The sequence below is a fragment of the Fundulus heteroclitus genome, chromosome 20, assembly GCF_011125445.2.
Source record: "Fundulus heteroclitus isolate FHET01 chromosome 20, MU-UCD_Fhet_4.1, whole genome shotgun sequence".
Taxonomy (NCBI): domain Eukaryota; kingdom Metazoa; phylum Chordata; class Actinopteri; order Cyprinodontiformes; family Fundulidae; genus Fundulus; species Fundulus heteroclitus.
The window spans coordinates 38,835,460-38,858,776 of record NC_046380.1 but is presented as its reverse complement, the minus strand read 5'-3'; the positions used below and the strand labels follow the sequence as shown (position 1 = coordinate 38,858,776).

The window sequence follows — 23,317 nt, the reverse complement described above, 5'->3', positions numbered from 1 at the left end:
TGCTCAGATATTTTGCCGTTTCTCAAAAAGAACAGAGAAGACGCGTAGCTACAAGGGCCGTTTCGGAGAATACAAACTAACTCCGCTTCCTATTTTACCGTAGCTTGCAAGTGAAAAGCAACAAAAAAGAGCCCAAAAAGCTCATTCGGGAACCAGTGAGGCGAGGCATTATGCTGTTTTGACTGAATTGTAGTTATCAGTAGGCTACCGTGATGAAGCTCAATTAGAGCAGCACGAAACGAGCTGAGCCAAACAGGGAGCTCTCTGGGCGGAGGGCAGATGAACGTGGATGAGGAGGTTGCATTAACACTGAAACGGAGGGGAGAAAGGCGATGGATCCGCTGAGCAAACCCGGAGTCGTGGAGAGCAGCTAATGAGCCGACATGATTCACGCCTGCCCCCCCGCAGGGAGCCCGGGCCTGGGCAGAGAGGAAAGGTGCAGTGTTTTGGCCAACAACACATTCCATGACGCAGCCAAAAGAAGAGCGGTGCTTGTGGATGCAGGGGGACCTTAAGTCATCTGCATATGGCTGAATAAAACACTCTCTATGAGCAAACAGAGAACAATGGGTCCATTAGGCTATTCAGAGACATTAATGATGTTCTCCAAAGTCTTTGGGGAGGAAGAGCTGCACTACAACTTACAGTTCCTTCCTAAAGTATACCGGTATGCCCTGAACTTATACACATTGGGTCACCATACAGCCACACGCCTGGTGATCTTCAGCGGGTTGCTGTTGGGATGTCATGTGATAACTTTAACACGATGTGTATAACTGTGAAGTGGAGGGAAGAAAATATCTAAAGCTTGGATCAGACTGGATGGGGGGCGTCAATAAAGTGCACATTTCAGATCTTGCTGTAGATTTTCAATTGATTTTGGGTCTAGAACAGGGATCAATCCAGCCCTCCAGGGCCGGTGTCCTGGATCCTTTAGATGTGTCCCTGATCCAACACACCTAAATTACATCCTTTAGAACGCAGTCAAGTTCTCCAGAGTCCTGCTAAAGAGCTGATTATTTGACTCAGGTGTGTTGAAGCAGAGACGTATATGAAGGTTTCAGGACACCGGCCCTCGAGAACTGGAGTTGATGGTCCCTGGTCTGAAGCGTCCAACGGCTTTTGTGTGATTGATCAGACATTTAAAGTAAAGCAAAGAATTTGAAATCATTCGATTCCGTCAAAGTTCTCCATTCCACCAGCTCTGCCCTTCGTTTTTATTCTTGCTACCTTGAGTACAGGAGCAGCTGACTGCACTTTGTTTTATTTAGAGACAATTGTGGGTGGACATGCACAAAACATTTTTACAATAGTTGTGAAAACTTTTGTGGAATCGTGTGTCATTTATCTCTTTACTTCATAATCATGCACTAGTTTGTCTTCGTATATCGTCCCTCACAAGGTTCTTTGTGGTTTGTGCTTGTCATATGAGGACATGTGAAAAAGGGGTGGAAATACTTGGACAGGGCACTGCATAACCTTTTTGAAATCCTTACGTCGGTACAGGTCCATGGAAATCAGGCTGCAAACCTCCTGTTTAAACAGAGTGGGAAGATAAATGGCATTTACCAAATGATCTGCAATCACTTTGCGATAGTAAACACGCTGATCTTATTCTGGAGATGCATTGCAGGGGAACTTGAAAGCTGTGGGTTTCCCAATGTTTGAACTGCAAGTGGCAGAGAGATAACAGATATTAAACCGTGGCTGCAGAGACTCAATGGGGTATTAATCCTGCTCGTACGTAACTTCTTGCCTTTCCTGGTGGACATGCTTCAAACTGAGTGATAAGTCTGTTTTAAAGTTGCACTTTTGACATACCGTTTCTTTACTTTTCTCGGTGTTACCGCACTGTTTATTTCTTTTTTTTTTACTTTCGACTTTTAAATCCCCTCTCTATATCATTATAAGCTCAACAAACATTTAATTCATCACCAGAATTGGGCACAGCATCTGAATAGCAGCCCTCCCGTCTGCGTGCAGTGTCTGTCAAATATCTCCAGAAGTTATTAAAATATATTCTACATGTCCTAGACTTTTAAAGATTCGGGGACGCTGATTGGCCGGCGCCCGGTCACATGACCGAGTGCAGTCAGTCGCTGTGCCGTGCCTCGAGCCAGCTCTGAGTGGAGCCTGTCTGCCAACAGCTTCAGCAGCGGCTCTATCTGGATTCTACTTCACTCACTGACAATTAAAGGAGGCCCCCTTTTCTTCTCATTTTCGAGGATTATTCGTCACCATGGGCGACAAAAAGAGCCCTACCAGGTAACGCGATCAGCCCCGGTCGGTTCGGGTTCGGTTTGCGCGTCCAGGGCTCGAGATTCGGATGCGTTTCTCTCACGCAGGGATCGTTTCTCCCCGTTTTCAGTTGGTATGCCACAGCTAGCTAGAATAGTGCAGTCACTATGGCGGGCGGCTTCTCGCTCCCCGCGAGCCAGTCACTTAACAGACAAAGAGAAATTTTTCCGAGGAGACGCCTGGCATTCTCCGCAACGCTCCTCCGCTTCGACAAAACCTTTTGGAGGGTCAATGTCGAAACTGGCTTTGTTTGGTATCGGTTTCGCCAGCCGACCCACCGAGCTTCGGTGCCGATTTTTTTTTTTTTTTTCCTTTTTTATTTATTTATTTATTTATTTTAGCAGCGCTTCCCAACCCAGCTGCTAGCCTAGCTGGCGATACAGCCGGACGGCGTGGATGGTCGCCCCCGGTTCGCCGCCGTGGATGCCAAAGCCCGGGGTAGCCGGGACTCGAACCCGGCGCTAATGACAACCCCCGCCATGCTTTGTGCCGTTTCGAGGCAGCTCGTTTTTTTTTTTTTTTCGTTTTTTTAATCGAGCGGCAGGTTCCGTGTGCGGCTCGGGCTCCTTTTGCTCCCAATTAACCGAGACGCGCCGGTGCCGTTTGTTAACCCCGCGTGACCCTTTTTAATTGTTTGTTTTTGATCCGCAAGGCCGAAAAGACAAGCCAAGCAGACCGTGGACGACGGCTACTGGGACTGTAGCGTGTGCACCTTCAGGAACACCGCCGAGGCGTTCAAATGCAGCATCTGCGATGTGAGGAAGGGCACATCCACAAGGTAACGTAGTGCTCCCTCTCTCCGTCTCTACCTCCTCTCGCCTGAGCGTCTCTTCTTTCCCTTTCTTTCCTCCTCCTCCTCCTGCTGCTGCTTTGCATCGCTCTCCGCGGGAATGACAACTTTGATGGACGTGGTAGTCTGTCTGTGAGCGGATACTTGTTGATTGCGCTAATCCGGTGGCCGTTGTGCGGATTTTATTTTTTTATTTATTTTTTTGGATCTGCGCTCTCTCACATTTAAAAAGGCGATGGAAACCGCGTCGCTGTTGTGGACGCACGGCTCAAGAGACCGAGAAGGGAATATATACTTGATGACTGGAGTGCATTTTTTCTTTCCTCCTCTCGCCGTGGTGTGAAACAGTGAATAGATGTTTTCCTGTGAGATCGCTGAGGTTATTGAAATCTGGTGGCAGGTGGGATTTGTTGGAGGCACGGGAAGCGTCCAGATGTGCTTTTCTGGGCATGTCCTTCAAACCTGTAGCCTAATATTAGGTATGTTTCTCAGATGTGGCTCTTGTTCTGCCTGGATGTGAAGTTTTATTGCTGAGGAAAATATATTTTTGCTTAGAGCTGTGTGTGTGTGTGTGTGTGTGTGTGTGTGTGTGTGTGTGAGAGAGAGGGAGGGAGACGTATTGGAAGTTACAAGTTGTTAAAAGTTCAGATTTAAGCTGTTTTTGCTGTGGCATTCAACTTTTTAATGTTGGATTGAGATTTTTCAGGAGACTCTCCTGCATCGGGACTTACTGGGGTAAAGGTTGGATAAATGGTGATCTGGTTGTAATCCAGCAGGTGATGTTTCTCCACGTGTCCTTTTTGTAACCTTTTTGTTTGTTTGTTTTATCTTTATAAATGCACAGTTAAGTGACACCTTTCTACGCAAACTGTTCGTTTTATCCCCTCACAGCTTGTTTTTTTAGCTGAAAACCTGCCTGATTCCCAGAACTGTCTGTGGTCACAGATCTATCGCTGCGTTAACTCAGCCTTTGGACGTCCCAGGCCTCCACCCACCCACCCTGAACCTGACGCGGAGTAAACCCCTGGTGACGTCTCTTATGGGAAGCCGGGCTAAAAACACGGCTCCTCGCCGCGGGATTCCCTTTCGTTTCTCTTCACGCCGGCGCTTCCTACTCACTCCGCTGTGGGGAAGGTTTCTGGTGACGGGCTGCTTGTGCCACGCTCGGCTCGCCGTCGTCAGCCGCGCCGTCAGAGAGAGAGAGACGGATGACTCATTTGTGGTCGGGCTGACGAGTCCCCCCAATGCGCTCTAACCTTTTCTCAGCTGCGGTTTTTACAATAAGTGGCTTGACTGACAAGCCTGTGACTGTGGCACGGACCCACGCAGCTCTGCTTCAGGGAGAAAGCTGCGGATGGAGTCGAGTCTCCCCTCCCCCTCTGCCGTCTTCCCAGCAGCGTGTAGCTTACGACCACAGCTGACGGCGGAGGCTGAAACACGCTGCAGGGAAGCAGGAAGCATGAACTAGCGCGTCGTGGCCACCTCCTTCATGCTATTCTGCATTTTTATCTTTATTTTGATAAACAGGGACGCGTGACATCACTGGGGGTGCCTCTCACAAGTTGCCGTTTGATCTGAGTTGTTAACTTGTGATCAATGCGGTTGTGTCGTCGCAGGCCTGCCTCTTATTCTAATGAGAACTAATTAGCCAGGTTTTTTCTTTCTTTCCCTCACCGTTGATGTATTCTAGACCAGGCGAGATGCTCTCAGCTAAAGCGACTCGCACTTAAGGATATTTTGTCCTCCTGCTTTTATCGGAGGCTCCTCTTTGAGTCTGGATTTATGCACGGAGCCACAAGTGTTCTGCTAATTAAACTTCACCGGGGATCAGTGCAATCACCGTTTCAGGACGTTTTTCATGGGAGATTTGCTGCCAGCTGGCCGCGGGATGAAAAAGGCGCGTCTTCCTTTTGCGTGTGGCGCTCACAAACCTGTCCGCCGTCACCACGGGAAGAGAGAGTCGTCCTTTTTGTGTCCTGGAGAGACGGCAGTGACTGTATCAAAGACGAGAGGGTGTGCGGCTGAGGCCCGTGGCGTCGTCACAGCCCTTCGTCTGTTCCCGGGTCCGGTGCTCGCTCTTTGCAGTCCTCCGTCTGCCAAACGCTCTTTTTGGTCCCGTTCTGTTCCAGGTGAATATTTTCCATCTCGTTCCATCCATTCGTTATTAAAACGCCATCTGTTTCCAACGGGGTGGATGACGGCGACGAGATGCGGGATTATTAACAGACCTGTGGCTGGAGTCGTACCCCTAGATGAACTGGGTAGCCGGCGGTCCTGCTCTGATTGGTGCTGACGAAGGCGGGAATGTGATGATGAGAGAAGAACGGCATGCTGGGTGATCAGTGATGAAACATGATGCCCAGTGATTCTGCTTTCTGTTGCGTTGCATTTTCTGCAGACACTAATCTACAGGTCCACGCAGCCCCAGAGTCCAGCCTCTGCCTTTAGAGCCAGCTTTTTTTTTATATTGAGGGGAAAGAGCTTAAGTTTACATCCCCAGCGAGGCGTGCTCCATCATATCGAACTTTCTCTGCCGCCTGAACCCCGGCGCTGTGTCATCGTGCATCGGCTCGCTCTGTGCCACTGCTTGGTATGCACCTCTGGCAGCCCCCGGGGCCAGAGGAAAAACCATTAAGAGAGCTCTGAAGCTGATTGATGGTGGGGATCACAGGAAGTTTAGACGCACCTCCGTCTTTGACTGCGGCGCTTTTTGTCTGCCGCGCCGTCGTCGGCCGTTTCAAGTGGCTTTCATCTGCGCTGGATTTTAAACAGAACAGATTCTCTTCTCCTCGTCTGTCTGAGAAGCCGAGCGCCGGGACCCGAGGAAACGTTTTAATTAGGGATGTCCTGTTCACCATTTCTTTTCTTTCTTTGTCCATCAGTATGACATGGTCTACATTAGGATTAAAAGGTTTGCTCAGGTCATTCTTTGATCTGACAGTAAATCACCTGAAACATAGCTGCATCGTAAATCTTTCCATGACTGTGTGCCATGCAGCTACAGCCCTCAAACCCCCATGTTGCTCCTGCTGACAGAGTCCTACATGCAGCAGTTCCCTGAGGCGCTAGGATAACGTTGGCGCATTTACTTTGTCTTAACAGCACTTGTTGTAGTCTCTCTCTGAGCGCCATAGTGTTGGGTGGACATTTTTGGATCGTAAGAGGAAACCCAGATTTGTTAAATTAAAAACAGAATGATGCGTGAGCCCATGATAAAGTTTTTACCATTTGTGCACGCCACAATGGGCCATGTTCAGTAAAAGGGGCCATGCTTTGCCTCGTTACACGGCTCAATCAGACCTTATACCCACAGCAGGTATTTGCAGCGGTGTTTTCTCAGGGACCTCCAGTTCAAACTAATGTGAGACGCTCCAGATCATAAAAGTATAACGTACAGATCTGGCCTCTTCTTGATGTTTTTATCTCTTCTTTTGGTCTGCGCCTTAATAGTAATAATTAAGTAATAACCTGAACCATGCTTTTGGTTATTGGTAAGCATGTTGTTGTTATAAATGGTAAATGTCTTGTTCTTGTATGGCGCTTTATCAAGTCTAATGACTCCAAAGCACCTTACACAGTAAAGTCCAGCCTGGGCGCCCAGAAGACAGACAAACTCGTATAATACTGCTTTGTTTACTATTTTTGTTGTTTAGCAAAGATGGACGTACATCTTCTGTTGTTTGTGGTAACTGCACATGTCAGTGGTTCTGTTCGGAGTAAAGCCAGGTGCGTATACACGCACATTAAGATCGGATTAATTGGTTGTGCGCCCATATAAACGGTACAATCCGGTTATTTAATCCGAAAACAGTTTAATCTGATGGGGAAATTTCGTGCATGTAAACATAGGTAATGATTGAGACGGTCGGAGTAGGGGGTTTGAACCAGCAACCCAGCAGTTACAGGACAAACTCCCTGCTCCTGGGCCACTGTCGCCCCAGTGAAGGTTCCAGTTCAGCTATAACTGCAGCGGTGGTAGGACTGAAACACGCTTTAGTAATAATGACAGCCAGATCATTTAGGAAAGGCAGACTGGTTAATAAAATCAGTTGGAAGCAAAACGTTGATCAGATATTTTAATAAGTGGAGTTGTGTCCACATGTGGATGAGAAAAAGCTTTTCAGTGTTAGAAGTGGAACAAGTGGGCTGAGCAAAGGTTACCTGTAGCTCGTCTACACGGATGTTAAACCCGACCCTTCCAGATGGTAGACATATGTAGGTCAGCTTTATTCTCCCTCTGTAAGCATCCACATCCTTGATGAAGCAAAGCTAACCTCCTTGACACGCTGGACTGTGGGGGCCGATAAAGCTTGAGCAACACGCGCTGTATGTGCGGCAGCAGTGGTTAAAAAGCGACGGCATGTGCTTGGCGCGTCTTCCCCGGTGCTGGAGCAGAGTCGTTATAATCCGTGGATTGTGCCGCTGTCACAACGGGGCAAATTGTCCGGGATAATGGAATTACATAACAGGGACACGCCGGCGGTCGGTTTTTAGACGCACTTCCTACGCTGCAGACGCTGCAGACGGCAGCCCCCACCTAGAGGAAAGCACTTCTGCTTATCCAGCATTATCAGCATCTGCATTAAAGTCCTGGGCACGGGCGGCTAGGCCTAATCTGTGTGTTAATTGCTGCCTTCAAAACTTCTTAATTACTGCATGGGATTTGGCTGTGTGTGTGTGTGTGTGTGTGTGTGTGTGTGTGTGTGTGTGTGTGTGTGTGTGTGTGTGTGTGTGTGTGTGAGAGTGATTTAATACAATAGCCAATTTGGCAATCTGACAAAAGGAGAGGAATGTTGAGAGCTGCTCTATCCGGGCTCCGCCCATTTAGGGGCAAACAAACGAGGCGAGCGAATGAGTGTGACAGGCAGTGACGGCGGTCTTCATGAAACACAGACGGCACACCGGGGGGGGGTGGGGGGCTGATTTGCATGTAGGCTGAACGCTGTCGGACGCGTCCAAAGGAGAGGACTCAGGAGGAAAGTGATGAGAGCGGTGACGGGGTCTTAGAAGAGACGGGGTGAAGGAGGAGAGGCGCGGGGCGCTCTGTCCGCCCCGGAGCAGCGCTCATCATTTCATCATCGCCTCTTCCGTTTTCCACCAACACGACAGTCCAAGCCTTGGGGAAACACGGCCATCTTGCAGGCCATTAGCTGCAGATGAGACGTAAAGATATCCGTCAGGTTCTGTGTACCAGAGGATACTCTGTTAGGAACCAATGGAATCCCTTTGGTGCGCACGGATCCTGCCGGCCGGACTATTTGTTGAACCGATTCCAAAGCAAAAGTAGTAAACAAACAGGCAAGGGTGTTGCGACGGAGCCGCAGAGTTGTCTCTCTGTCAGATCGCTCAAGCAGGACAGAGGCGCGTGGGATTCAGAAAGGAGCTGTAACGCTAATTCATGAGACGGAAACGGTTAACGGAGATGAACGGCACAGCCAAACAGGAGGGCGGCTGGTCTGGCGGTGAAACGCTGGCTTCGTTTTGTTTCCTCGCTAAGATCCGTCTCGCTGAGATCAGACAGTCTGGCCCCGTCTCTTCTCCGGAGAAACGCAGACGGTGATCCCAGCAACCGGCTTGTTGAATAACACGGATGTAGGGTAGAAGCCGGCGTATCTCTGACGAATCTTATCTGCGTAAATATATTTGCTCCTTCCCGTGCGCCCGCTAACGGCAGCCACTAAATATCCAGTCCCCATCTTCCCCCTTCTCTGGCCTGTAAAGTTCAAACGGCGTGCCCACCGCCGAACGCCACGTGGGTCAATACAAACAGCGGCAACGCCAACAGGGCGACGTGTTTTAATGTAACCGTAATCTAAAAACCACCTACCATGACGGAGGGGAGGAGGATGTTATGGTTAAACTGTTTATGCCCCACAGGGCCTGCTGGTGGAAGGGGTCAAATGAGTTCACGTTTGCTGTTGGGATCTAATCTGATCTTCGCAAAGGCAACTAAATGATTTAGTAGCTACCATTTAAATGGTAACATTTGGCGCTCCTCGTTGAAGGCCGGGTACGGCAGCAGAGGAGCGACGGTAATATTAAGCCTTCTAAATCCTGACTGCAAGGGGCAGATGAAGGGAACAGTGGTTAATGCCTCTGGGCAGCGGGGATGATTGAGCAGAGCTTACCGCCCCAGGCAGCTCTTTAGGTGCTGTGCTCAGCCAGCCTCTCTCCTCCTCTCCTCACTCACTCTATTACTCTCTCTCTCACTCTCTCTCTCACTCTCTCTCACTCTCTCTCTCTCTCTCTCACTCTCTCACTCTCACTCACTCACTCACTCAGTCCCCCCACGCATGGCTGGAGCTGACAGTGCTGCTCGTCTGACCTTTCAGAAGTCGCTCATTGAGATCTGCAGCCTCACAGCGACACTTTGATTTGCCCGTTCTCGGCGTTCCTTCCTCAGGAAATCGGAGACGCGTTCCGACGTTTCGCTTTGCTGAAGCATCGGGTTGTCGGTTGAAAACTTCTGCCGTGCACGGAGGTTTGGTGCTCTCTTTGGCTAGTCGGGAGTTTTTGGACTTTGGTGAAGCACAGGTTTTGCTGAATGTCGCACAGTTGTGTCGTTTGTTTCCAGTTATACCGCAAATGCTTGATTCTGATTGGCTGCTGGCTGTCCGTTAAAGTGTTATAAGGCAGCTTGTGAAAGGGGTCCGGTCAAATAGCCTGGGCTGGCTCAAACCTCGGCAACACGTCACAACGAGAGATCTCCACCACTCCTTATAAAAAACGTACGATTTTAACGGTAAAAAAAACATAAAAGTATTAATAAAGTCTTTGATATTTTTTTTTCTTTCGTAACTGACCATGGTGTGTAAGGGATGATGGCCTTTAAGGCGTCCATAATCAGAAATGAATGGACTTCATATCCCTCCCTCACACAGACGTCGTTAACCAGGATGAAATTATACGGATGTTTTCCCCCAAACAACTTCCTTACACCAGTCCTTCTGTTTAAAGTCCCTTTAATGAGACGCCAGAGGACGAGTGGAAGGCACTGGAGTCCTCAGCAGCGTCCCAGACCGTAGAGTAAGACGGCGTGGCCCCTCCCCCACCTGTTGCTTTGCACTGCGCCTCAGTTGGCTGGAGGAAGGCTGTTAATCTTCTCCCGCCAAGACAAACGCAGCTGAAAGGAAACGTTTCTGGTTGCAAAAGACACCAAGCGCTAGAGATGGTGTTCTAAATACTATTATGACGCAGAAGTAGTTGTTGCTTTGCTGTTTTGAAATAACCATCAGATCAGCGGGTTTTCTTCTTAATTTTGTGTAACACCATGGCGGGAGACTTGATTCATTACTAATGAAATATAGTGAATGTTTATAAAACCTGGCCAGCCGTTATGTTCCCTGTTGTTCTCACAGAAAGTTTACCATTAAGATGTGGAGCTCCATCTAAAAAGATAAAGGATCGGCGGGGGCCTCGTCTCCGCTCTTCTCCACGTCCGCCATCCGGAGCAGCGGAGCAGCGCAGATGAACAAACGGGCCGGCTGAGCCAAACCAGAGCGGCACGGGCAGCTCTGGGCTGCGCTCCATTCTCCTCCTCGCTGTAGGAGGGGGAGGGGGAGGGGGGAGGGGAAGGCATCATGTGTTTCTCCATATTGACCGAGGCGTAAAGCGAGTGTTGACACAGATGAACGCGTGTTGATAGTCAGTCAGAGGCTTGGCAGCGCGTCGCAGGGAGCCGCTGCGATCAAACCCGAGCCCCGCGGCACTCTCGCATGTCGCGTTACGAGACATGTGCTCCGGGCCGAGGCCGCATTGTCCTCCGCCGGCGCAAAGCAGATTGCGCCAGATTTCTGCAGACGGGGCCGGGCCTTCTAGACAACTGTTTTTGATTTCTGTTTTTTTTTTTTTTCTTCTCTCAGATCTTTGAGGACGGAGAAGATTTTCTTTCGGTGCAGATTCTCAAAACGTTAACGCGGGTTCCTCGCCGGGCTCTCTCTCCTCAGGTGGAGGACAGTGTCGTCTGTCAGCTGTCTCCCGCTCTCTCCTCTCCACTCAGCCGTCTGCGGCTGCATTCATTCAGCCTGGCAGGAAATAATTGCTCGTCCTCCACACAACACTTCAAATAAAAGGGCCGTATTAATGAGGGCTTTCCTTCGTCTCCCTCTCCCTCTCTCTCTCTATCGCGCTCTCCGTCGCTCGTTCACACTCCTCCTCGCTGCGTTTCTCCACGAAACACTTGAGCTCATTGTTTTGGCCGCCGTAGGAAGGAACAGCAGCTCCGGCTCTCATAGCCAGGCCGAGCGGGTCCAGCGCCAGCGGCGTGGAGGTACGTCTGTCTCAGGCAGGGAGGAGCGCTCTAACCACGGGTGTCAGGCCCACTGAATTAGGAGCTTTTAGCCGTGATGATAGTTATTTCGGGGGCGTCCCGCCGATGGAGGCTCGTCTCACCCCTACGTGGGGTGGTGGGGTGGTGGGGGGCTTAAGGGCGAGCGTTTGAGGAGCTGTCAATCCGGCTCTATTGTTGTGCAAAGGGAGAGGTAATAGACTGTAAGCCCTCACAGTGGGAAACGATTCAACAGCAGGACACACACACACACACACACACACACACACACACACACACACACACACACCCCCCCACACACACACATCCAGTAATATTTTGGCAGCAGTGGGAGGTTGCTGCAATTTCAGCAATTGTGCACCGGGGTTCACTTCTGCTCCGGTATCGTTTCCCCGCACTTCATTTGCTCCATAGGAGGCTCTCATCTGATTTCTTTCTTTCTTTTTTCTTTCTTTTTTTATTGAAAAACCAACGTTTCTGCAGCTTGTTGCTGTTAAGCTGCGTTGAATTCTTTTGATATAAGCTGTAATTTGAAATTTGTAAAGCAGTGAGCATTTCAGAGTGAGAGGCAGTTTAACGAAGACAAAGTGGAAGACGGACGCAGGGCCGGATGCTGTAGCTGTGGTAACGGCTCACATGGACCGTGATATGCGGTCGGTCGGTAAATACCGGTGGCGTTATCAGGGGAGCTGTGAGTCGGGGCCGACCGGGCCCTGAATCACAGCCCGGTGGGCAGCGAGGTCTGAGGCTCTGAGTGGGCTGCTGCTGATCAATCACTCATTCACCCACTGCCTCCACCGCTAAGCAGCGCTTCCTGCCAAACAAAACTATGGCCGGTCCTGTTGGCTGATGGCTGCTAATTCACACGGCTGGTGTGGAGAAACATTTGTTTTTCATGTGTGTGAGAACTGCTGCAGCCTGGCTGTAGATTTTCCCTGTGGTTTAAGTTGCCTCTGAAAACCTTTATGATGCTTTCTGATATAGAGTTGGATATTTGGGTTTATTTATAATCTAATATAGTATCTTCATATCATCACAGCCAGTTGAAAAGAGGACATTATTTGTTTTTTTGTTTTTTTTGTTTAAATAGCTTCCATCATTAAGCATTCTGTTTACTCGACCTTGAACCCTAAAGCTTTTTCGCATCTTGTCACTTTTCCGCCTCCAGCTTCATGTTTAATTGGGGTTTCATGCGATGGATCAACACAAAGTATTTGTTTTAGTTCTAAATTGAAAATAAAATGAGAAATAAAAAAATCTGAATACTGGAATCTGCGTTTTGTATTCAGTGGGTGTGGGGATACTTAATCACTTCAACGTTTGATTATGATATAGTCTACAATGTGACTGTAAATCGATGTTCGAGAGTCACCACTGGGGCGCCCACCCTCGCACCCACACACGTCCTGACACCCCCCACTCCCACCTCCTTTTAGTTCAGCAAACATAAACAGATTAAATGCCTCAGGCAAGACAAAACTATGACTATTTAATTATGTGTTATTATAAGACATTGACAATAGGTAAACACTACCTAGGTCTGGGCCTTTATCCCATTGTTTTATCATTATCATGAAACATTTCTTATAAGAATTTGGATTTATCTTGACAACGATAAAATCCAATTATTAATGACTGAAAGCGCCCAAAACTGCCAATATGGTCAGGATAGTTATTTTTGCTATTTTCTCCACTATTGGTTTATTGAGAGCATCAATAAATTAAAAAAATATGATTAAAAGCAGTTACTGTGTGCAGTTTTGTAATAAAAAAATCACATTTCTTTATGTAACTTGAGATCTAATGAAACATATTTAGAATTTTGTTTTAATATATACATTTTTAAATGTTTTTAAGGACAATATTACTGGGCAATAATTGACATGCAGTGCAGTAACAGCTCCACGGTTACCTGAAAAGACTCTAAGTAGCTGTAAATAGTCTTTTATCATCACTTTTATCGTTATCACAACATTACTACAGTGTATCGTGATAAGTTAAAGTCCATTTTGCCCACCCTAACACCAACTATAGTCTTACAAAAAGACACTGATGAAAAACTTTTCTAACAATACAATTATAAAACATAACTTGTTTGCACTTAAGTTGAATTCTAGTTATGTAACCAGCCAGCAAATCTGTGCGGTTTAGCACATCCTGCCTACAAGTTGTAAAAGTAACTTCAATACAGACTGATTGACGGTCCTGGCGTTGCCCGCTGGCGGTGGTTATGACTCATGACAAAACATAGCTAAAACGCTACAAAAAAAAAGTTTGGATTTTGATAGCTCCATTTACTTTTAAACCATCACAAAATTAGAGTGTGTGATTATCCTCTAAATTTAAGATCACCTACCATTGTGGGTTACAACGGCTAGTTGGACGTTTTCCCAGGAGGCTGCGCTGATGACGTACTAGCATCCATGCTAGCTGGCTCACGGCGGTGCAGTCCCCTTGGTCAGCAGCTAGAGAAGCGCGCTCATCTTCTCCTCCACTGCTCCTCGGATTTTGCAAAAAGGAGCTACGTTTTCATATAGTCCAGTCAAATTTGGACCTGTGTGACTTTCTCTTATTACCGTGGTTTTGCTAAGCCAACATCAGCATCGCATCCATCCATGCGTCACAAGCTAGCGCTACCCTACCTCCTTGTGACTCCATCACTTTTTTGCGGTGTTGTTGTTGTTGTTGTTGTGGGACGTAGGAGTCGCCCCAATTCCCAGCGAGTCTTCATGGTCACGGGTCCAGCACCATAGCGGTGCCTGTGGACTTTGTAGTTTGCCTTTATTCTGAGTTAGGAGGGAGCTCTGATAAAGCTAGTCCAACGGTCTTCCAGCGTATGGCTGCAGGGGAGATCAGCTTTTCTACTTCCACCTCCAGATGGAAGCGTGTATCACGGCTCCTGGTGTTTGCTGTGTTTTCAGATATTTCCTTTTTATTTTTGAAAAGGGTTAATAAGGTTCTGGCTCTTATCCAAGTCAGTTGTGTATGCGACCTTATGTGTTCCCCATAAACTAGGTCCCGTTTGGCACTCCTTATAATTTGAGCGCTAAGATATTGAAGTTCTGGTGTTTGACACCGGTCCCAATGGGCCATGTCCGCGCCTCGATGCGTGGAAGAAACAGATTTTTATGTCCCAACCCTAGTGTTCAGGGAGGCTGAGCCCACTGAGGGCTCACTGCATTATTCAAGTATGTCTCCACACATCTAGAGAGGGACTTTTTTTTTTTTATCTAATACTCTTGGCAAAATAGCGCAGTGTTAGTCAGATTAGATGGACGTCATCAGTAAACATCTATTTAAGTTTATCTAGATGATCCTGCGCGTGTCCCTGCTCCAATCTACCTAAAACCAAGCAGCAAGCTTGCCTCGTCGGCCCGCCACCGATTCTGAAGGAGTGTGGTGATCACTAGTTCATGTGGGTCGGGTGTCTGGTTAAACCGAAGCGCACGGAGGACCAGGGCGGCCCTCCCCTGATCTACACCATTCAGCGTTATCCCAGGAATGTTATCACTGTCCTGCTGCAACGTTAACCCCCCCCCCCCCAGCTTCAAGTCTTGTGCAAAAGGCTTTCCTCCATATCCTAGCATTTAGTTTCAAGTTTGAAGCTTGTTGTAGGCATTCAACAAAAGGTGGGGGAGGTTCAGGGGGCATAGACATGTTTGCATCTTGGAACAAACGGGTGTTTTGGACATACACATTTTATGAGTGCTTATATAATCATTGTTAAGGTAGTAGAATGGCTACTACTCAGCAAAGGGTGTTTCCGTCGGTCCAAACTGAACATGAGCATGTCTGATGAGAATAAAGAGTCCAGGATAGATGGTTCCCACGCTCCTAATAGCATCCGGGGGGGGGGGGGGGGGTTCCACACAGGGCAACAGGTAGAAAAACCCGGGGCAACAGCGCGTAATGGATCAGCAGCCACGGGCTCATCAGTATGCGCCGCAGCTCGTTTATTGATCGGTGTGCAGTGTGAGCTCAACAACATGATGCTCTATTATACCCCGATTGATCGTGGTCTGATCAGCCGCGTGTCCCACCCACCCCGGCAGGAGGGGGGACCAGAGCAGCTCCGGGAGAGACGCCGGGGGGCGGGGGGAGTCGTTTGTGAACGGCTCCATGAACCCGAGAAAGACGTTTTTTTTTCGAGCGCAGAACTGAGTAACTGGAGGCGAACACTGAGGCTAACCGCTGGAACAGCTGTGTGAGAGCAGCTCCTGGCAGCAAGCCTCACAGAACGTGGAGCTGCACTTTTATTTCTTTTAGCCCTAACTCTTGTTTATCTGGAGTGTTGCTGGTATGCGACGAGTTTCGGGGGGGGGGGGAGAGACTAACGAGAACAAGGAGCTGGGATATAGGCGCGTTCTGGCTGACATGAAAGCTAAATTGGGCGTAGGAAGGAGCTTTTATATGCAGCTTTACGTTTGGCTCTCCTGATAAGAGGCTACCTCAGCAGCCCAGACGGCTTTATTTGCATGCTAAGCCTTTGTGGTGCATGTTTGCATGTTTTCACGGTGCTCTGCCAGTCGCTGGCTGCAGTTCGGTCTGTGCAGTCATCCTTTCCCCTCCCCTGAGGAGCTCCGCAGATGTTGCCAGCTGGTGTCCATTATGTTGCAGGTGTGTGTGTGTGTGTGTGTGTGTGTGTGTGTAGCCCAGATGTCTGGATTAAGGAATAGTATTCCTACTCTATTTGTACATTTTGCCGCGAATGCAACCTCAAACCTCGACGTATTTTAGTGGGATTTTATGTGACCGACCAACACAAAGCGCACGCGCCCATGTGGAAAGGGTTTTCTGCGTGTGTATAGTTCAGTATAAATCCAGCCGTGACGCAGCAGAGAGGTCAGGGAGAAGTAGGAACCAGATGTCGTCATCTGAAAAGCCTGCATACACCCGGCCGTCCTGACGGGTCGGTGAAGGAGGCCGTCGATCAGGAAAAAGGCCAATAAGCACACGGTGGCTCTGAGGGAGCTGCAGAGATGCTCCAATCTAGTGAGACTAAAGGGGAAACTTTATGGCTTGTTTTCAAAGCATGATTTGTGGAGGTGACTAAAACCACACCACCTTGAACACACCATCCCTGCGGTGAAGTGTGGTGGGACAGAATAGCTGCTCAGAGTGGATCTGGAAAACGGACGGAGCCAACGCTGCCTTCCATGTACCTCTGAAGTGGCCAGAGAGGCCGTGCTCTCTGCCGTTAGGCAGACAGTGGGGAAAAACATGGACACTTGTGCATAAGCCATTAAACGTACAAATACAGCCACCCTGAGTGTGTTTTTAAAGTGCCATTTAATGGCAAAATCTTTGTTTTTTTTTAAGCCGTGCTGAGCATGAAATGTTAAACAGTAGGTGGCAATCCTTCGTTGCTGGTTTAGCCGCTAAAGCTGCTGCTGTTAAAACGATGACAGTAAGGCTGTTCTACGTGCGTATAGACAGCGCTGAAACATCTCCACTAATCAACACAGAAACATAATGTATGGCTGACTGAATGCTGCAGAAATACTGAAAAAGGAAGAAGTTTCACTCAGTGTTGCTGCCAGTAGCAGAAGTCGGGTAGGGTCTCTTTGCGCCGACCTTCTGAATCATAGTCCTGGCTTTAGGGGCCGTTCCAGTTGAAATCGCCGACTCGGAGGTCGAGAACGATGAACGGAGCTCAGCATAAATACTGGGAAACGCTGAAAGAAAAGCTTTTCAGAAGCTGAGAAGGACGTGGCACGGGGAGGTCAGCTAATAACACACAGCCAGTCTGACTCTGAGTTATTTTAGAAAGAGGAATGGGCAGATGTGGAAGATTTGCAGCTGTAATTCAAGCTGAACGCAAATGTCGCAAAAGCAGGCAGAACGTTCCATCGGATCCTCTGTTATACTCCTACTTATTGTGAGTCTAGCACATAAAATCCCTGTACGATACACCGAAGTCTGTGGCGGTAAAACGTGAAGGGGGTGCGAATACTTCTGCTCGGCGCTGGACTCCCCAGCAGTGAGGCTCGTCAGCGCGGGAGCCCGGACGTTTGTGACGGGCGCCTCCGAGTCGGAGAGCTCCGCGGTTGCTGGAAAGCCAACGGCACGTCTGGCTGGGTCTGAACGTGTGACGAACGGGGTCAGCCCCCGGCGTAATCAGATTAGAGAAGCTCGGCGACGCGCCGCAGACGTTCCACCTTCTGATCCCGTGCGCTGGTTTTTATTCCAGCCGCGGCTTAATGAGATTAGGCTCCCAGACAGAGGTGCAGCGCTGGGAACAGACCGTTAGAAGCCACAGCAGCGGCAGCAGCTGGGACGAGCTACCTCTGTGTTCGCCGGCCCTCGTGTGTGCCAGGGTCGTCTCACCGTTCCGCTACAAGAATAACCCGTGTTTGTGCCTGGGCTCTTCTCCGCAGGAAACCCAGAATAAACTCCCAGCTGGTTGCCCAGCAGGTGGCTCAGCAGTACCCCATGCCTCCCCCGGCCAAGAAGGACCGGAGAGAGAGGAGCGAGCGCACGGACAAGGAGCGCCCCCCCGGCGAGGGGGAGCGGGCCGGCGTCGAGGGACCCCCGGAGGGCGAACGTCCCGAGGGAGTCAGGCCAGAGGCGGAGATCCCCGAGATGGACAGCGGCGAGAAGGAGCAGCCCGTCAAGGACAAACCCGACAGGGAAAAGGACATCAGCCCAGCCGTCACGAAGAAGCCCAGCATCAAGAAGAGCAAGTCAGTGTCACCATGTCGGCCTGTTACTCCCGCCTGGAAGTCTCCCGTTGCGCCCTTAATGCTCACCCGCTTCTGTTTTTTTTTCCCCCGCAGACCCAAATCCGACAGCCATCAGAGTCCACCGAGTGACAAGCAGAGCATACAGTCTGGGAAGTCAGCCACCAAGTCCAACAAGAACTCTCACATCTCCAGGTGAGTAGGAGTCCTCCCCTGCTCAGCGTTTTCTCAGGCACGCCACACCACTCACGGCACTTCTTGTTAATGAAACTCATCCTGGAAAGAGTCGTGGGAAAACTTCAAATGAATCACAATCGATCTTTTACACTAAACGCCCACTCTGTTTGTCACGCACTTGTTCTGACTCTCGGTGTGTCACCCAGTACAGCCTGCATGATGCTGGTAAGCTCGCCCTCACTCTGTGACCCACAAGCGCCGCTTACAGCTTCTCTGGCTCATTTCTCACCTTTAGGAAAACTTTTCTGGTTTTTATGATGAGGGGAAATATGATCACTAGCAGTTCTCCTTACTTAAAAAGTTAATTTGACTTTGTTCACAAAGTTGTAACATAAAACAGGACCGAGTTACAGAAACAGCTCTGTGTGCATAACTTAAGACTTATGAATACAGAAAAATACAGATTCTATTTTTTTATATATATACAATTATATTTCATTTTTATTTTTTTTGGACACAGAATTTGAGTGTGCCACAACCCAAGACACTTGTCCTGTGATTTCCAATTAGCAACTACACAGCTACACAGGCCTTAAGGAAGCGTTTCTGTTCTTATCCATGAATGTTTTCTACTCTGACACCAGAGTGTCTTAAAACAAAGCCCCACATTAAAGGGTAACTCACCCTCAAGTTAACAGTTTTTTTTTTACCAATAAACTGCTAACGCTGTTGTCTTATAGTGCTGGCCACAAATTCTGCTCATTGTTTTGACATATTAGTGCACACTTGTTGAAATCCTGCTTTTACGTCTAAACTCATCAGTGCGGCGCCCTCCTAGGGTTAAACGGTGGTCTTGCGTTGAATTTTGAATCCATTGCTATTGGTTCAAAAGTCTTTGTGACGAAACTAACGTCAGTAGCTCTACCGCTGTGGGATTATGGCAAGCCTTTTTAACATTTAATCAGGATTCACCATTATACCTTTCTATAATGTAATTTTAAATAGTCGTAATGTCACTGTGTATCAAGTTTGATTTAAGATCTGCAACGTTATGTTGCAGATATCAGTCATTTAACCAGTCTAGCTATTAAATGTTAAACATCTTGCCATATAGCTGTCTGACTGTCTGGATTACAAAGCGGGAAATAAATATAGTACAAATGGGCAGATTCTGGCCTCCACTGCCTCGGCAGCAGCAGCTTCGGGCATTGCTGAGTCGGCGCCTCGAGCCAGCAGCTCAAACCGCTAAGGCTCTGACCCGCTGGGCTCCACAAGCCTCCCTCAACCTCCGGTGACGATGGGGGTGAAAATCCTCCACCGAACCGTGGCGTAACTGCCAGCATAACTCTGCTCACTCCCCATGATCAGGTGAAAGCTTTGTCTGCTACGGCGACACCTCAGTGATGCTAGAAATGGCCGACCCTCTAGTCCTCCCTCAGTAACAGCTTCCACTCTGCAGAGTGTTGTCGGCACAGTCTCAGTGCTTAGGGACGCTGCCTTCGCTGGGAAAAGACCACAGAACAGGACCAGTGGTCCGATCCCACTCAATTTCTCGGTGCACGGGTTTCTGAAACGTTGTTTTTTGTTTGTGTGTGCACACTCAGGCCCAAACTGAAGAACGTGGACCGGAGTACCGCCCAGCAGCTGGCCATCACCGTAGGCAACGTGACGGTGATCATAACGGACTTTAAGGAGAAGACCCGCTCCTCATCCACGTCTTCGTCCACCATCACGTCCAGCGCGGGCTCCGAACAGCAGCATCAGAGCTCCGGCTCCGAGAGCATGGACAAGGGCTCGTCACGCGCCTCCACCCCTAAAGGGGAGCTCTCTTTGGGGCACGACGAGTCCTTCTGAGCTCCCTCTTTGTTTTTCCTCTTTTTTTTTTTTGCTTTATCCCCGTTCCTTCCCAACGCTTCACTCCCCTCTCTTACTCCGCCCATTTCTGGACACGATGGATCCCATGGGGGGGTGGGGGGGGGGGAGTTGTCGCCCTTTCCCATGGCTGCCCTGCCCTCCATTCCATGACCCCCCCCCTCCCCCCTGGATGCTGAGCGGAGCCGGCCGGATGAGAGACGCTGTGCGTGGCACCTTGTTAGGGGAACGCTCTCCCTGAGGAGAGCCTTGCTACAGGGAATAACCCCCCCCGCCCCCCCCCTCACGGTAGCATCCAGACACTTGTATGTATTGTTTTATATTTGTACGTGGATGTGAGGCCAAGTCGACTCTTTTTTTTTTGTTTTGTTTTGTTTTGTTTTTTTTCGTTTGTTCTGTTTTTGTAAAGAAGAAATCTCCGCTGGGCACAATAACCACAACCATCTGAATAACTATTAATCCCCTTATTTATTACCTGTTGCACCTGTATATTTTTTTTTTCTCTCTTTATGTTCAGGCTTTGCAGCATAGCTCTGCTGATCGAGCGATCGTTCCTTCAGTGTTTTCACTACATGGAAAATGTTAGGATCTCACACACACACACACACACACACACACACACACACACATACACACTGGTGCTAGATACACTGTGAAGTGATTCTGCAGATTTGGGACTAGCCATTTTCTCAATGTGACGAAGTGCTTATGAATCAAATTCTCCTTCACTTTTTCCTCAACAACACTGTTAGACCTCCACGGCAGGTCGGACCTTCGTTTTCCAAGCGGCTCGACTCCGAGGTGGTACGCTCCGGCAGGTTGTGCAGTACCTTCTGTCCTTTGACTGTACAGTGTGGGCTGTCGTGTAAAACACTAAAAGCTGTTGATATTTTATTTTATTTTGCATTCCACGGTCCAAACGTTGAGTTTGGCGGCTGAAGGTCGGAGCCGTCCCCTCCGCTCCGCGGCCAGAGGTTTCGTTTTCGAACCTTTTTCTTTTCTACTCCTTGTGACTGAAGGAGGCAGTTCTGCTCGGTGAAACCAAGTCGCACTGTAAAACAGACCTTGTTGCGTCAACCTGTTGATTTTTCTTTCTTTCTTTTTTTTTCTTTTTTTTTGTGGTGGTCCTGAAGGCAACGTTGAATCCTTGTCCTCTCCACGGCGAAACTGCATGTAACAAAAGTGAACGATTTGCAAAGAATTGACAATTCAATTGACTTGTTTTATATGTATTAATTTAAGACTCCTGTCAATGAAGGCAAAAAATAGTACAGTACTTATTAGAATGCAAATAAAATTTTATAACAGCGAGGCTTATGTAAGGGTTTTAAGTAACTTTCACCTTAGCTGAGAATAGACCAACATAATTTCCTTTTTAACTGTAAGAAATTGTATAAAGAATAAATGTGTATATGATATCTTAGTTTTATTTATTGAAGGACCAAAGGAATTTCATAATGACATGATACATAGACAGATGAATAACAATTTGAAATGCAATTATCTAATGTGTGAGATGAATAACATTTTAAATAAAGACTAATATAATCCATGTAAATGGTGTTCTTATTGTGCGCTCGGTGTCTCTGCGGGGCTAAATCAGAGCGCAGGCTGCTGCACTGAGTGGGCGGCCGGCCGGCGGCGGCTAACACCCCCTCCTGGGACAGTAGCAGGGGAGGATGAAGTCTGCTCTTTTTTTTTTTTTTTTTTTTTTTTCTGCAGATTCACACGTAGGGGCGATAATCACGTAAGCGATATTTCGAGTCCAGGAGTCATGCGTTGACTTTTTTAATTTAACATTTTTTTTTTTCTGTCCCCCCCTGCATTTTTAGCTCCGGCTAATGTTCTGTGCTCCATTAACGTACAGATCCAGGATCAGTGGTTGAGAAATGAGGCAGAGGAGGAGACAGAATTAGGCCCATTCCTGTCACCCGCCTCGGTCCGTGGCCATATTCACTCCACAGAGCACTCATTGTTAAATTGCTAGCGGACGGTCCGCTTGCCGGGCGCGTGAATTATTGCTTGTAAATAGAATTTTAAAAAGGTGCAAAAGGCAAACACTACGAGCAACGAAGCTGAGGTCTTTTTTTTTTTTTTTATAAAAAAATTCATTTGAATTTTTTTTTTTTTGGTTTTACCGTTTCCCTCCCGCGCAAGCAGTTCTGTTCTTGTGTGCGACCAGTAACCTTAATTTACTGTGTAAAGATGGTTACATATTTTAGCTTTGTTTGTTCAGAGACCTAAATGTAGAATGCTTGTTTATTTACTGTATAACCTTTTAAACGTGAACTTCCAGCTAAGTGTGTGATACAAACTCATTTTCTTCCTAGAAAAAATGTCTTGTACAATGCTTTTAAAGTTATTGCTTGGTTTTAAGAGAAAAACATAGATGAACACTTAGGGAGAGTACAAGTATCCATTCTTTGTTTAATCCACTTTCCCTCCTTTTTTTTTTTTTTTTTTTTTTTTTTTTTTTGACTTCCAGCTTATGTGTCTTTGTTTCCTTGTGGACTGGTCACCTTATGTTCCTGGTGTGGAAATGTATGCAGCATTTTCAGCAGCTCACAGCTCCCCGTCTAGCTAATGATGTTGACTAATACATGTTTCTGGCATGTGCACGACTTTGCGCTTCTGAGCTAACCTGATCATTTCTCCCCCTCCGCTTCAGATAGAAATGTCTATTTATGAATTTTGCTTGTAGTTTTTCACAAATAAAACTGTCAAAAGTTATGTGCCCCCCTGGCTGCCTCGTGCCTCTCATTGACGCCTCTCGTGCCGCGTGTATTTAAAGGATGCTGAGCGAGGCTCTGGTAACGGGTCGTGAGCCGCTAATGTTTTGCGTTTGGATCGTTATGCGGAAGCCAGTGAGCGCTGCGTTGTTGAACTGGAAAAGACGTAACAACAGGGTCCGGTGTGTTTTAACAAGTCGGATTTAACCGTCCCGCTGGTGCTAACTGCTATTAGCGATACAGGCCAAAAGCAATCTCTCCATTTTTATGCATGCTAGCAACAGAGAAACAGGTTCACCCATACATATATTGTAAAAAAAAAAAAAAGTTACACCTGTGTAATTTTTACTGTCTGACGTGCAGCAGCCGTGTTGGATGCTGAACCTGGTTCACCTAGGCAACCTTTGACCTTCCCTGTTAGAACTCCTCCTTCAGGGATTGCTTTCAAACTGCGTGGCGTAGCAGTAGGGTGGAGAAGGGTCTA

General features: G+C 48.1%; 1 protein-coding gene across 1 annotated transcript; it reads left to right on the top strand.

The window, feature by feature from the left end:
- The first annotated feature begins 2,087 nt into the window (after window positions 1-2,087).
- rybpb (RING1 and YY1 binding protein b) lies at window positions 2,088-22,834 on the top strand. The gene is made up of 5 exons (XM_012874435.3): window positions 2,088-2,265; window positions 2,951-3,076; window positions 17,753-18,058; window positions 18,152-18,250; window positions 19,837-22,834. Exons 1-5 carry the CDS (start codon window positions 2,240-2,242, stop codon window positions 20,084-20,086), a joined length of 807 nt encoding a protein of 268 aa, XP_012729889.1. The 5' UTR covers window positions 2,088-2,239; the 3' UTR covers window positions 20,087-22,834.
- The last annotated feature ends 483 nt before the right edge of the window (window positions 22,835-23,317 follow it).

Coding starts and splice junctions, on each gene's coding strand:
- rybpb (XM_012874435.3), top strand. CDS start 2,240: ATGGGCGACAAAAAGAGCCCTACCAG. Junction 3,077..17,752: donor AGGAAGGGCACATCCACAAG/GTAACGTAGTGC, acceptor TCTTCTCCGCAG/GAAACCCAGAATAAACTCCC. Junction 18,251..19,836: donor AAGAACTCTCACATCTCCAG/GTGAGTAGGAGT, acceptor GTGCACACTCAG/GCCCAAACTGAAGAACGTGG.